Source organism: Grammomys surdaster, unplaced genomic scaffold (assembly GCF_004785775.1).
Source record: "Grammomys surdaster isolate TR1022 unplaced genomic scaffold, NIH_TR_1.0 242, whole genome shotgun sequence".
Classification (NCBI taxonomy): domain Eukaryota; kingdom Metazoa; phylum Chordata; class Mammalia; order Rodentia; family Muridae; genus Grammomys; species Grammomys surdaster.
In genome coordinates this window covers 9902162-9917915 of record NW_021604687.1, presented here as the reverse complement: position 1 = coordinate 9917915, position 15754 = coordinate 9902162, and the positions used below count along the sequence as shown (strand labels likewise).

General features: G+C 38.5%; 1 protein-coding gene across 1 annotated transcript in view; it reads right to left on the bottom strand.

Annotated features, from left to right (window-relative positions):
- The window catches only part of Ube3c (ubiquitin protein ligase E3C), a 101862-nt gene that overhangs the window by 46730 nt on the left and 39378 nt on the right, over positions 1 to 15754 (bottom strand). The window contains exons 10-13 of the mRNA XM_028774739.1: positions 15498 to 15685; positions 7021 to 7107; positions 3177 to 3334; positions 2789 to 3021 (exon numbers count right to left, since the gene is read on the bottom strand). Of these exons, the coding sequence (XP_028630572.1) occupies positions 2789 to 3021; positions 3177 to 3334; positions 7021 to 7107; positions 15498 to 15685 (666 nt within the window). The remainder of the gene's footprint in view (positions 1 to 2788; positions 3022 to 3176; positions 3335 to 7020; positions 7108 to 15497; positions 15686 to 15754) is intronic.

Sequence of the window (15754 nt, the reverse complement as noted above, 5' to 3'; positions counted from 1 at the left end):
GATTATGGCCATAAATTACACTTCAAAAAGAAGTTTATAAAGTTGGTAAATGCATTACATGTTTTAACAGTGTTGATGCAGAGTTTAGGAATAGATCTCAGTTCCTAAGGTGACAAGTAAAGATGACTTTGAGCAATTAGATTCTATATTCTGTGACCAGTCAACAAGATTGTCTTTGACTGAAAAATGAAAATGGTCTGCTCTGAAATAGAAAGCCTAGTCTCAGCATTTGAAATTCTGTCCGTCAACAAAAAGCAAGAAATAAATGGCAAATGCTTTTACCTCCTCTGGTTGGTTTTACTGTGAATGTTTCAAATTTAATTTGGTACTGCAGTACACATAAATGCTGCAGGCATTGTACAGGGACAACAGCTAACATCTCCCATACAGAATTGCTACCATATGAACAGACAGGCAATGCTTGTTTTTAGGAAAAAGTGACAACACCCTACTTGTTTACAATATTAGATATAAATGCCATTTTCTTCTATAAGAAAAGCTAATAGCAGCTGATTATCACTCATGCGTCATACCAGTTTAGATGACTTCTAGACTCTATGCATAGCAGTTGGTATAAAATTGGTTGGGCACATGTTCTTTAAACAATTCTATTCTAAAGTCAAAAGTCTTTGTTAAAACACAATTTCAAATCTAAACCCAGTCCATATCAAAACAAACAAACAAAACAAAAAGAAAGAAAGAAAGAAAGAAAGGAAGAAAGAAAGAAAGAAAGAAAGAAAGAAAGAAAGAAAGAAAGAAAAAGTAAGCTATTAGGATTTTAGATGTAGCTCAGTGGTAGACTGCTTATCTAGCATGTACAAAGCCCTGGGTTCAATCTCTCTCTTTCACTTCCATATATATCAAGAGAGCAAGAATCATCTACCATAGCACACACTATTCTCTATGTGGCAATGCATATATATGGGCCTGGCTTCCTGACACACTGCCTTTGCTAGGGCCCATTAAATGTGGTAGCCAGACACAAAGACATCATCAAGTAGGATTTCCTACCTCTTGCCTAGGAAGGTGTTTGAGACAGGGTCTTGCTTAATTCACCTTGAACTCACTAGAGCTCAGGCTGGTTCCATGCTTGTAAATCATTCTGCCTCAGCAACCTGAGAGCTGGGATCACTAGCATTCATTATTGCATTTGGCTCCACAAAATCTTTATTTCATGTTTAAGCAAAACAAAATAAGGTCAGGGTAAAAAAACCTCAGGCAGCACTATTAAGTTCAGATAGTCCTAAGCCCCGAAGACTATCATACAAAATTATACAACATCCAGATCCAGTAGGAACTATAAAACACTGACTTTATCTTCCAGTGTACACAGACCTAGTGTCCCACATTAAGGGAAGTGTTACTAGCAAAGATCCCAGAGCTTAATTACACACAGACAAAAAAGCATACATGCTATCATAAGGTTCAAGTCCATGAACACTTACACAAGCATTCCAAGTCTGAAGTACGTGAGATAGTTTATTCTAGATAGCTAGAAAAGGTGCAAAATAGCCCATCTTTAAGGAAGGGCTCAGCAGGCAACTTTTAAGGTTTACTTAGAAATACAGAGAGAAAGGGGATTAAAATAAATTGTGCAAACATGTATTACACCAATCTGCACAAATTATGAATTCAATGATGCATTAGGCCTGTATTCATGCAATCAAAACATTATCAGTTACTTTCACTGCTGCTAATGCTTATGCTTCTAAGTGAAATGTGTTGTAAAATCAGGCAGAATGGGCTGCAGAGAGACTCTCATGGACTTGTAGGATGAATAAGCAGTCCTTAATTAGCCCATCAGGTTAAGTGCAAGCATTAATGGGTCTTTCCTAAAGTCTAGCTTGACATCTTTCTCCAAACATGGCCAAGAAGAAAGTTCCATTAGCAATATTAATACAAGCTTAGTTGATCATTTTCATTCAATTAACTTCTTTCAATTAAACAGATAGCTTGACAAAAGCAGTGATAAAAGACCTGAAGGGACAGCTGATGACTCTCATGGAACATTAGTGTTTGAGAGGTCGCTGGTATTAAACGGCCTGTAAATCTAGCATTCAATTTGGAAGATGCATTTCTTCTGCTCTCCTTTAATGAGCAATTTTAGCTGACTAGATATGTTTGCAGCAGAAATTGCATGGGGGTCAGAGTCAAGCACCTTTTTCCTGCTCTTTTTTTTTTTAACCCTGTCTCCCCCCACGCCTGCCTGCAATCCAGGCCTCGCAAAACCTCCCCCCCCCCCCCCCCAGTTAAAAATGAATTCATTCTGGAGTAATTTATATATAGCATGCATAAAAAACTGACTCATTCTACCTTTTTTTGATTCCATCTTATAAAAGATTAAAAATAATTTTTACCAAGAAAAAAATCTTTTAATGAAAAATAAAAGTGAAAACACTTGAAATATTTTATGACATTTTTAGCTTATCAAGGATAGTCTTGAGATGTTTTACATGTGTATCGACTGTGAAAGCAATGGTTTTACTTTTCACCTGCTGCAGTACTTATGTGAAAATCAGAAGACTGTGAATGAGAGCCAGTCCCCCCTTCAGTGTGTGTGATACAGGACTCAGCTCAGGTCTCCAGGCTTGGCAGAAAGAACCTTTATTTACTGAACCATTTCATCATCACAGAAGCAATGCTTTAAAATGAAGCAGATATAAAATAAACGTAAGACTTTTCTTTAAAAGTTTTGTAAATTAAAATTATGCCTGAAACCAACTTCCAAATTTCTATTTTTCTAAACATAGACAAATCTGTGCTGGATCCATTGTGACATGCCACATACCTTGAACAACTGAACCCATCGCTTCTGTTCCATTTGTATGCACCGCTGCATCTCAGAGTTAGTAGTAACCCCAATACTCTGAAATGCGGTAACATATTCTTCCCGAACTTCTGGCTTTGTTTCTGGATACGCTAACTTGATGATCCCCAAGCAGGCGTCTCGAAGGCATCGTGACAGCAGGATTAACTCCTCCAGAGTGAAAGGCATCATGGATGATTGTCTCTGACCTACAACTAAAACAACCAATTTTCCACCATTTTTTTTTCAAATCAATAACACAGTAAAACTTAAAGAAGAAAAACTGGGGGGAAGGGAGGCTTTCAATTGATGGCTTTAAAAATTGATAGGCCATGAGGCCAGCAGCAAACCCATTTTTCAAAATTCTTACCTTCTATGGGGTCACCGAAAAATTCATTGTCATGTATGGAAATCAGCGAATGACTGAACAAGGAGCTGAAGAGGTAAAAGAGTGGGATGATTCGACTAGAATCTTCAAAAGACATGGGTGAGCCCCTGGATATCACCTGAAGCAGTGGCACCATAGACCTGAAGAGGGACAGGGAAAAGTAAAATAGCTATTTTAAGGTGAGGATTAGGAATTAAGACATCAGATAATATAGTTGGTGAAAGTAAAAATTCATAAAAAAAAAAAAAAAAAAGAAAAGAAAAGTTCTCCTGGAAACAACACAAGTTGGTAACTGGCACCAGAGAAGACAAGAAAACCCACCAGAGCAACCTTTTTGATGTGTCCCTGTCTCTGCCACCTGGCAGTTAGTGAAAGTAGACATAGTCCCAAGCCAAAGCCTTGCAGAGTTTTAGATGAAGATTTGCTTCCTGCATTGAAAACTATTCCTCTCTTTGGACTTCCATTTAACAGAGGCCAACACACGGGGCAGGACAGAACATTTTACCTAGTCCCCTGCTTTCAGATAGGTTTATAACAACTCTATACTGAAGCCAAATTAGAACTTTCATCTTCCACTCCTCTTGGGGCCGTGTTTGTCCTGTCCATGTTTATAAGTGGCTCCCTTGCCTGCCACATAGATGGGTCTGTAGAAAACTTTGTTTCTCTACTGCTTATCACAGGCTGTGATTGGTTCCTTTTTTTCCTCATGGAAGTCTGTTATATGGAACATATAGCTCTTTCCAAGCAAGAAAGCACTGTGTCCCCTCTGCAATGAGACCTGCAGGTCACCTCATGAGTATCCGTTACACCCCTCTTGATTCTATCGATCTTGTCCACAAAAGTTACTGTTTTTTGTTTTTGTTTTTTTGGTTTTTTTTTAGGAAACAAGGTAGCCCTGGCTGTCCTGGAACTTAAGAAATCTACCTACCTCTGCTAGGTTTAAAGGCCTGTACCACCATACCCAGCTCCCAAAAGTTTTATTTGGAGACAGGAGCAGGAGTGAAGCTGGAGAAACAAACACCAGACATGCAGGATGGCAGAGTAGAAGCCTGCCTGTTCTAACTGGGGGGTGAAGGTGATAAGATTTGGGTGGGTGAGTGAGGTAGATGAAGAGGGGCTCTGAATCTGCCTGATGGTGCCTTCAGGAAAAGGTCTAGAATGAGAACAGCAACTCTATGGAGCTCACAACAATTTGTAACTCCACTCTCAGAGGATCCAATGCCCTATTCCAGCCTCCTTTGGTACTGCCCCCATGCAGACATAAATACTGTCCTACTTCACTACCAAAGCCAGGAAAGCTGAGAGCTGACTTAAGCACGTACAACAGTGGTTTCATCTCCTGCTCAGTCCCATGAGAAGAGAACCCAGCATATACTTTTTGAGTGAGTCCTCACTGTGCTACCACTTACAAAAACTTTCCTGAAACACACAAAAGTAATCAATTCACTGCCATATATTTTTATTGATATTAGTAAAGATATGGTCATAGCCTTTTAGATCCCAGGCCTATCAATTCAGAGCCACAAAAATCACATAAAACCAAGGAACATATAATATTCAAGGGAACAAGTGTTACACAGTTGCTGAGTGGCCAGTGTTTTCTACATTTAAGCAGTGCTGAATCAGCACTGAAATATCACTCCTGCTGCGAATCCTAGTCCTTACATTACCATAAGCCACCACAAGATCACACAGGCAAACAATTAATGCTGTTAACCGACATTAACTTACTTGTTCTCTCCTTATTTCCATGAGGTGAGCAAAAGAAGTTAATTATTCTCACTAGAATGATGGAAAAGAGAACTCTGAAGAAGAGTCACCAGTGCACCCAGGGACAAAGGAAACACAGGCCAGTTAGAAACAAACGTTCTTCTGAAATCAAGTCAATCTTAAGAGACTTGGAAGCAAATAAAAAGTCTACAATTTAAATGTGATAGGTATGACACCAAAAGCTGGTTAAATTACAGATAATCAATGGGACTTTGTGTGAATCCCTGACACCTGTATCTACCCTCAGAACAAGGATTTGTACCTGTCTGTGGAGACTAGTACCTCCTCTCATTGAAGACTTTTCCTGAATGGGCTCCTGTTACAGACACCCTGAGACCCTCAGTGCAGTGAGCACAGTGGAGTAGTCAGTTGCTACTTTTGGTAAAGAGTGGCCTGTTTGCTAACTATTATTTGCTTCAACTTTGGGAAGAACACACTTGGAATAAAACCATGGTTTGCAAAACATCTGCCCATGGGCCCAGCACTTGGGAGGCAAAGGCACATGGATTTCTATGAATTCGAGACCAGTCTTGTCTATAGAGAGTGTTCTAGGACAGCTAGGGCTGTTACACAGAGAAACCTCATCTAGAAAAACAAAACAAAACCTACTAAAAACATCTGCCCACTCCTAGATCTGTGAGCTTAGGGTAAGGGACAGATGCATCTCAGCTGGGTCTGGAGCCGCGTCTGGCTCCCTGAGGAGATAATGAGGTGGATTCCCAAGTCTGACGAAGGTCCCCCAGCTGAGCTAGTCTTGCTGTGAAACTTATTCTAAGACTAAATTTACTGTCATTTCAGAAAAATCAGGTGTTTCATTTTTAATTTTGCTACCAAAAGTAGTATGATAAGTGTTAAATGGGACTATATTAATACATTATGTTCCTAGAAGGAAGTTATTTAATAAACTAAACAAGCAACAAGAAATTCAAAATTCTCAACTGCCTTTTAAAAAGTGCTTTTAAAAACCTTATCCACTGTAAAACAGTATTAATAATTTAATGTAATTAACAGTATCATTTTTCTTTCACACTTCATGACTCCATTTCCTCACCAAAAGACAAATGTCATAAACAAACAGCCAATTATCAAACAGACCATACCAGTATCTCTGTTGCTAAGCTGGAGTACTCAGAGGTTAACGATAATTTCCTGTTCTAATGATCTCCAATCTCCTCTTGCACTAAGTAAATGGTTGTTCACAAAAGCCAAGGTCATGTAAGAAGGATTAAAATATACTAAAACTTCTTATTTTAAATTTTCTAAGTATGACTCTGACCGAGGTGTCTCAAGTCTCTGTTGACTCCAGATGAATCACTCAGCCTTCATGAGCATCTTGTCCACATAAGAATCATTAAGATTCAAAGAAAAACATCAAAGTATTAAAGGAAATTTCCCTACCATTAAGAAGAGGTTTTTCTGGATATAAGGGATGTACACCCATAGTCCTAGTACTCCAGAAGTTAGTGCAGGACTTTAAAGTTCCAAGCTGAAATCTTGCTTGGTTTTTGATTTATTTAAAAAAACAAAACAAAACAAAACAAAAAAAAAAAAAACAACCCAAGAGCGGCCAGGGGAGCAGGAATTGGCAAGATGGTTTAGCAGTTAGCAGCATGGCTGCTCTTCCAAAACACTGAGTTCAATTCCCAGCACCCACGAGGGAGCTAAAAACCACCAGCTTCAAGAGATTCAATACCCACTTCTGACCTCTACAGGCATAAGTTACACATGTGGTACACAAACATACATGCAGGTAAAACATCGGCACACATAAAATGAAATAAATTTTCAAAAAAAAAAATCCCAGTGTCTGAAATTTTGAAAATAAATATCCCTCCAGATACAGCCACATTGTAATAATGTTTACAGATAAGTTAACTGTAAAATTAGGTACTAATTTTTCTTTTTGGGAAGGGTATATATGTGTGAATTAAGGCCATTCAGAATACACCTTTCTAACATGACAGAACAGGTGGAGCAGTAATTAATTACAGCCCTTTCTTCAGGCTGACACTTTTCATGCCCTCAGGCTCAATCTGTAAGCCTGTGTAGCACGTACCCTGTGATCATTTGTGTTGTCATCGAAGAGATGAGAAACCAAAGGTGTCTCAAAAACCTGGCATTGAAGGCTAAACTGTAGAGAAGCCTGAAAAGAAAAGAAAAACAGGAAGAGGAAGAAATTATTCACTCAAATCATTACTTAGAGAAAAAGCAATGCTATACAACTATACAATTGCTATACAACTATACAGTAAAGACAGTACACAACTTAGAGAACTCATAATACTACAAAAGCTGTCATCTGACACAGGCCCACTGGTAAAGAAACTAAAAAGAGCCATGCACCTCACTGCAGGAAGGCCTGGCTCTCTCTCATCTACTGCCCTGAGACTGAGCCTGAGATCCAGCAGCCTTGAGGATACATGGCTACTTTCACTCAAGCTTAGGCTGCCCTCCTCAAATATGGCTTACTAAAACACAGTTAATACTTTTAATCCCAGCAGTTGGGAAGAAAGAAAGACCAAGTATTTAAGGCCAGTCATGGCTACATAAGACCTTGTCTCAGAAACAAACAAACCAACCAATAAAAAAGACACAAAATTTAAATCTAATACAAATTCCATTTGAGATGAAATCAACAAAAACACAGACTTACAATGATAGAAAAACATGTTGGTAAGACAGGAATTTGAATTACTTGGAACATGTTAGAACAAAGGGGGAAAATAACTGGCTCAGTAAGCACTACAAACCAATGATTTTTACAGTGGAATTAAAGATACAATAGGAATGATCATTAGATAAAAATTTAAAGGCAGCACCATCACAAGAGAAGAATGTTTATTTTTCTCACGTCCTTTTTCTATGGCTCCTCTGTTCCTATCATACACTGAGCCTAACGCACAAAGCAAGGGCAAAGAATTCAAATAACCACAAGTCAGCTTGTGGCAGAGCAAGCCCAGTGTTAGTTCTGTCTTGAATGTCTGAGAGCCAAACCACCTGCCCACAGGTTTTTCAGATGCCTCTCTTGTTCCTTCTGTGGAAACGGTAATTAAAACAAACAAACAAACAAACAAACAAACAAGTAACATGTACCACAATTTATGCTAGTGAAAGATCTTTTAATTGATTATATTTAATTGAGTGTTAATTTAAAGCCCCACAGGTGGGACTGAAGAGATGGTTAGTGGTTAAGTTTTTACTATATACACCATACCATGTACACATATACAATCAAAAATTAAATTTCATTTAAAAAATTGTGAAACCAGGTAGGGTTGTGGCACACACTTTAATCTCACCAATTTGGGAGGTAGAGGCAGGCAGATTTGCAATTTGAGGCCAGCCTGGTCTTTATAAATTTAGGACCAACCTAGATTAGATAAAATCCTATCTAAAACAAACAAACAAAAACCAGTAAAAACAGGGAAGAATATGCCAGACTGGTCTAGAAGGCAAATTCTAGGTCAACCAGGGCTCTGTTACACAGAGAAACCCTGTTCCAAAAAACCAAACAAAATGAACTCATGATCTCCCACGTCAGCTCACCAATAATGAACAATCATAAAATCTTGAAGTGGCAGGCTCTATTAAGATTATCTGGCACAATTGCCCTTCACAATCTGCTTGAACCAGAAAGAGAAATCTTACCCATCTCAAAAGTATTATAAACATATACAAACTTCTGTCAAAGGTTCATTATGAAGTGCTATCAACACTTGACTAACTCTACATTGAGAACAACTGGATGAAAACTCAAAATTACACTGGGATCTTACAGAATCCTATGGAAGCAATGAAAAATATTAAAAATATGTATGTTGCCAGGCATGGAGGTACATGCTTTTAATCCCAGAACTTGAGAGGGGGAAGCAAGTGGGTCTCTGAAAGTTGGAGGACAGGCTGGTCTACATAGAAAGTTCTAGGCCAGCTAGGGCTACATAGTAATACCCTGTCTCAAAACAAACAACGTAACAAATTAAAAAATCTATGAGACTAATTAAACCTTTAAATACACTGTCTCTTGGCATTATTATCCTCAAAAAGCCACTTTAATAGACTATACTAAATGGAAAAGATAAATTTAAAAAAGAGGTTGGGTATGGTAGCTTCTGCCTATAATTTTAACATTGAGGTAGAAGGCCTGACATCAAGTTTGATGATACCAGTCTAAGCTACACAATGAGTTCTAAGAAAGTCTGAACTACAGTATGAGACTGTGTCTCCAAATAAGAAAAAGAAAAAATTCATACTGTTGAAAATTAGAGCTAAATTAGGAATTAATACACATCTTGTATCTGAGATGTTTAAAATGGTTATCATATGCTTTCCAAAGGGCTAGTGAGATGGCTCAGTAGGTAAAATCACTTGCCACCAAACTTGACAACATGAGTTTAAATCCTAGGACCTTGATGGTGGAAGGAGAGATCTAACTCTTTGTCATAGAGTTATCTGTCTTCTTTCACAAGCACTACATGGTATACAGATACCAATATCCCCAAATAAATAAGTAAGCAAAAGGAAAAAAAAAAACCTCACAAACTTTCTACATGAAAACATCCTAATGGGCAATATTTTTGTGTTTTCTATTCAATCAAAAATTGATTCAATCAAGAATTTAAGAAACTAAGAATTTAAAAAGTTAGTAATTCTATGTTCTCCCCCCCCCAACTCTTTCTCCAAGACAGGGTTTCTCTGTGTATCTCTGGCTGTCCTGGAACTCACTCTGTAGACTAGGCTGATCTCAAACTCAGAAATCCGCCTGCCTCCCAAGTGCTGAGACTAAAGGCATGCACCACCACTGCCCAGCAATTTTATGTTTTCAAAATGCATGTTTCATTTCAGCTTTATCTGGAAAGAAAAAAATAAAGTCAAGACAGAACAAGGATAAAGCATTACTTCGTCCACTCAGAAATAATCAGACCTAATACCCTGCTCTGTTACATACACCTGTGTATACTTTTATACTACATGTTCTTCCTGAACATCATTTTATGGCAATGGTACTTAGATTAACATCTTTCTGAAACACCATTTTAACGGCTACATAGTTCAAGTTATATTTAAGGTTAACTTTGAAATTCTTGTATTTATTCAATGGGCAATAATAAAACAAACTAGACATTTTAATTAAATTACTAAAGGTAATCTAGTTTAGGGATTTATTTCCAAGAGGTAAAGAAGTGACCTATTCTTTATATGTACTGAGACAGATTATCTCATACAATATTCATTGTAACAACCCTGTAAGTTAATTAGAGAAGAACAACAATTTTACAAACTGAGGTCAGTGCTACTGGGACATATGAAAGCAGGGAGGTGAATACAGAAGGGACATGGCTTATACCCAAGGCATCTCTGGCCTCTTGAGAAACCTCTGTGGGCAGACTCACAGATTTCAGAAACATAGCATGACATCTGCAATCCTTGCATTTGGTGGAAATGCCACACTTTGCATTTTGCTGCTGAAAGTATCACTTCTTGGTAAAGAGGTATTAAAATAAGATTTGTAATAATTCACCTCTGAGATAATGCAAATTCCCAGTCTCCTCAGAAATAATATACAATTTTAAAAGTTTATATTGAATAACCTACTGAAAACCTTCACAGACAAACCAGAAGCTTAAATATATATATTATCTTTAAATACCCAGCTGTGTTTAATTGACAACTCAATACCAAACCCATAACCTGTCTGAACAGATGGTTTCCCTTTCAACTAATTGGCTTTCTTTTTATAAGATTAGTAGACTCAGGCTGGAGAGGTGGCTCAGTGGTTAAGAGCACCAACTGCTCTTCCAGAGGTCCTGAGTTCAATTCCCAGCAACCATCTGCAATGAGATCCGATGCCCAGTATGTCTGAAGACAGTGACAGTGTACTCATATAAATGAAGTAAAAAAAAAAAAAATTAGTAGACTCTAAAAACATACTTTCTCAACCAAATTTGGCAACTCACAGCTGAGTACTTGGGAGGTAGAGAAAAGAGTATTTTTGTGAGTTCCAGGCCAACCTGGGCTGCAAGAGAAGCTGCAAGCCTGGCTTGAGAACAAAACCCTAAGGGCTGAAAGATGGCTCAGAGGCTAAGAGTGCTTGCAGAGGACCTAAGTTCAGATCCTAGCACCTATATTGGTGGCTTACATCCACCTCTAACTCCAGGGGTCAGACCCTTTTCTGGCTTCCATGGGTACCCCTCCCCCACATAATTTTAAAAATAAATCAAGAGGAGGGGATCATAAAAGGACAGAGTCTCAAACATCAATCACAACACACACCCAGCCCCCCACCCCCGCCCCGTTTTAGCTGAATAGAGAGGTGGTGTTCACCACCTAGCATGTTGTCCATTCAATGTTCCCAGCTTTTACTACTTGTTAACATTAAATAAAAACTTTAAAGGGGGTGGCAATCAAAAATGACTCTGGTGTACAATTCTTCAAATTTACTTATGTTCTTTTCCTACTCTTTTTATATTGAAGGCATGGTCTCATAGAGCCAAAGGATGGTAGTCTTGAATTCTTGATTCTCCTGCCTTGGCCTCTCCAGTGCTAGCACTATATGCATGTGCTACCACACCAGCAATAAATTACGTCTTGAGATTAATTCTCCTAAATGTTTAAAGAATACTTAGTAGTTTCAAAACTCACAATACATTATTATAGTGCTAACTTTGACAAAATCCTATTTCTATTAATTATTGTGTCTAACAATAAACTATTTGAAATTTAAACTCTATATAAACCTAAAATAGAATTGTTACAATGTTTAAAAATTTATTAGCTCTAAAATAAACATTTATCTCGAAAAACCAGGAAAAAAAACAAAAACAAAAATAAATTAAACATTTATGATCTTCACTCATGAAACAGAATGCAAAATTTAAAGAATAAGTTCACTAAACCTACTGATTATTCTAACAATATAATTTAAAAGACACAAAATCATAGGCAAAGAAATAGAATGCCTCCAACTATATCCTTACTGTTTTCTTTACAGTATTACAGAAATACTTATAAATCACACAAACAGTATATAATAGTATATAACAGTATATAATAGTAGTTAATACTGAATATACAGGAAAACACAAAATGTAGTTAGCAGTATAACTACTTGTCCTAAATTATGAAAGGACAAGACATGACCCTGTAACCCAAGAGCTAAAGAGCAGTCATTACCATGCAGTGTTGAGTGTTAACAGTGTTGAGAAGACACAGAGCACATACCTATGTGATTTACAAATATCAATAAACAAAAGATAAAATTAAGTGCACAGAGTGACAGGATCAAAGAAAGCAAGCCAGTGACTAAGGGTGTTTAGGGAAAAGCATTCTGTAGGCAAAAGTAAAGTTAGGACGGTTAATGATAACTGCTCGAAGAAAAGATGACCCTGCAAGGCCACAGTACAAAGACTGTGAAACTGGCATGAAAACAAACAGGATCCCCAGGTAAGCCTTACACCAGACTATGTAACTATTTCTGTTTTTGATAATCCATCTATTTGGTAAAAGATGGCCTAAAAGAATTAAGTTCTGACAAAGTATGTTGACTCAACATGCATAGGGCTCACTAAGGAAGATACATCCAACTTAAACCTTAGGACAGGCCAGGCGGTGGTGGCGCACGCCTTTAATCCCAGCATTTGGGAGGCAGAGGCAGGTGGATTTCTGAGTTCGAGGCCAGCCTGGTCTACAGAGTGAGTTCCAGGACAGGCTATAAGGAGAAACCCTGTCTTGAAAAACAAACAAACAAAAAAACCCCAAAAGAACAAAAAACAAAACAACAACAACAACACAAAAAAACCCTTAGGACAAATGTGCCCAATGAGCTTCCTATGAGTAAGGACTTGCTCTAATCTGCTGTCTGTGCAGTAATCCTCAGCCAAACTGACCAGTATGACTGAGAATTTGAGTTTACTTATGTACTTACACTGTGTAGGGGAGAGTAGGTCAATGTTGGAGCACAGCGAAGTAAACCATGAGCCTATTTTTACTAGGATGAGGAAGAAAGCAAGTTTCTGGGAGATGTGGGATTCCTAGTGGACAGCATAGTTACAATACATAGCTCTAGCAGTTCAACAAGATTTTTGAGCTCTATAGTTATTAAATAAAACACAGAAATTTAAGAGCCAGAGTACCAGCTGAAGGAGAACCATAAAGGTAAACAGAAAAAGATGATAGTAAAAACAGAGGGAAACTAAGCAAGAGAAGCTTCCCAGTATTTAAAAAACAAACTACCACCAAAAAGAAAGTACAGTGTCTATGCAGGAGAGCATGGAAAAGAGGTCAGGACAGTGTAGGGGGAACAGCCTTGTAAGTCCAGCCAAAGCAATGCTATTATGCAGCAAGCCACTGTTCAAGTGTTCTTATACACTGAGGCAATGAGCTAGACTTTAGCAGAGCAAAACCAAACCTGGTTTGGTCCCAATGCCAGATAGCACTCACCGAGACCTTTAATGAACTTACTAAGAATAAGGATAACTGCATAATAGTATGTAGCTCTTCTAGATCTGGTTTGGTTCTGCCCTCTAATGGGTGCTGCACTAACGTTGGGCTATAAAAGAACATGGGTTGGGTTGGTAACTAGTGAATATAACTGCCAGAAAGCTGTCCAAAGCTGTGTAAGCCCTCCTGAATCAGCTCATTTTACACATCAAGCTAGCCTGGTTGTAGTCATTTTCTAGTCTGGGTACTAGCTTGATTCAGAAGCAGACTTCCTGTATGTCTCCTTAAGAAATACACACTAGGCCTATAAAAGACTACAGTTTGTTAAGTGAGGCAGGCAAACTTGAGTAAGCTGGTGGGGAGCCTGGTTGGCCACCTGGATATATCAAGAGAAGCAGCTGTGCAGACTGGATGGGCAATGATATTCAAACAAAGGCCAGGAAGCTCATCTCGGTGTAGCACTTGTACAAACTTCCATAGGTCCGTCCTGTGCTGCTAGAAGGGGAAAGCTGAAGAACCTCATGTTTCTGCTGATACTGCCTCACTAACTTCAGATCTCTGAACAGAATGGTCCTCTGCTACCTTTATAATTTAGTCAGATAGTATTTATTCAAATTTCAAAATAGCAAGGCCACAGTGGTGGCTCACACCTTTAATTCTAGCATTAAGGAGGCAGAGGCATGATGATCTCTGTAAGACTGAGGCCAGCCTTGTCTACAGATTAAGTTTCAGGACAGCCCAGGGCTACACAGAGAATCCCATGTCTCAAAGGAAAATAGATGACCTGATAGCAAAACTTAACATAAAACTAGAGTTCTCCCCACCTCTAGAACATTCCAGCTAGCTATTACTTTCCTGAGCTTTTGCAGGTACAGTCAATCTCTTTATATAAACATAGAATAATACAGTAATCCTTTTCTCCTGTTTTCTGCAGAACTGTGTCCTTAAGTACAGAGTTGTAGCACTTTTCTTCATAACCATGCTTGTCTCAGAAATCTCTACCAGTGTAAAAAGTACCACCATATCCTTTGTAATCCTGATGACCAATGCTAAATGAAAATTAAAGCCATCAATTCCAGCTCTGAGAATAGAAAATACTCAAAAAACAAAACAACCACCAAAAACCTCCCAAAAATAAAAGAAAGACAGAAAGCACTTGAAGTCCCTATTTGTTGTTTCATGAGCTGCAAAAAAAAAAAAAACAACTAAATTTAAATTTTACTTTAAAATTAAAAACCTTCCTGTATTTAAAACATAAAAAGTACTAGAACAGCAGCTGTACAAAGGAGTAGGCTACACTCATAAAACTGACCCAACACAGAAAATTGCTTTACCCTTTAAACACAACCAAGGCCTTTGTCCAACAATTACCACCCAAAGCAAGGTTTGTATCCTAATCAAGGTGAGGGGCTTTTGGGTCTCAGACCTACTCTACTAAAACTGACCACAGTAAGGAGTGAATGGCTTCTATGGCAAAGAGCCCAGGTGACAGGACCCATCTAAAAACTTAACTTTTTTTTTCCTAAAAATCACATGGAAAGTTTTTTCTCTCCTCTTCTCCTCTTCTCATTGTTTTGAGACAAGGTTTCTCTGTGTAGACCAGGCTGGCCTTACATTCACAGAAATCTACCTACTCTGTCTGCCAAGTGCTGGAATTAAAGACATATGGTACCACCACTACCAAAGGCTAAATTTAAATTTGTCTTAGTTTTTTTTTTAATTGACTATAGTAATTTGCCATAGGTATCATGGACTACACTGTGAAAAAAGTCTAAAAAGAAATTCAACATTCTGGCACACACATTTGGTGTCGAGGCCTAAGCACTCGTATGGAAGCACCCGTATGGAAGAGTAAAGCTACAGGTAAAGCTAGCTGCACTCATTTGCTACTGTATCTCACACCACGCCAGGAAGGATATATCACAATAAATGGCTCCAGAAAGAAACCAGACTCTCATTTTTATGAAAGATTTGGCAAGTATAGTATCCTATGTCCTCATAACTGTATAAGAAAACAAACAGGTCACAGTTCACACGCCACGATCACAGAGAGATGGCACGCTCCCCAACCTGTGCACATCACCCCAAGAGACCTGCCTGACTTTGGGCACCATCATTCGGTGCTGCACCATCAATGTGTGGCAGATAGAAGCCATCCTTGTGAAGACCTCCTCACTGGCTGAGTCCCTCCACACCAGGTTCAGCAGGGTGTTGGTCTGCTGCTTCGTGTCTAGTTTTCTCAGACACTCTTCAGTAATGTATGGGGCCGAGACCCTGCCATCCTCCTAAAGATAACAGAAAAGTGAGTCTGAGTGAGTGGAGTGCTGCTGCAACTTGGCTACCCAACAGTCATC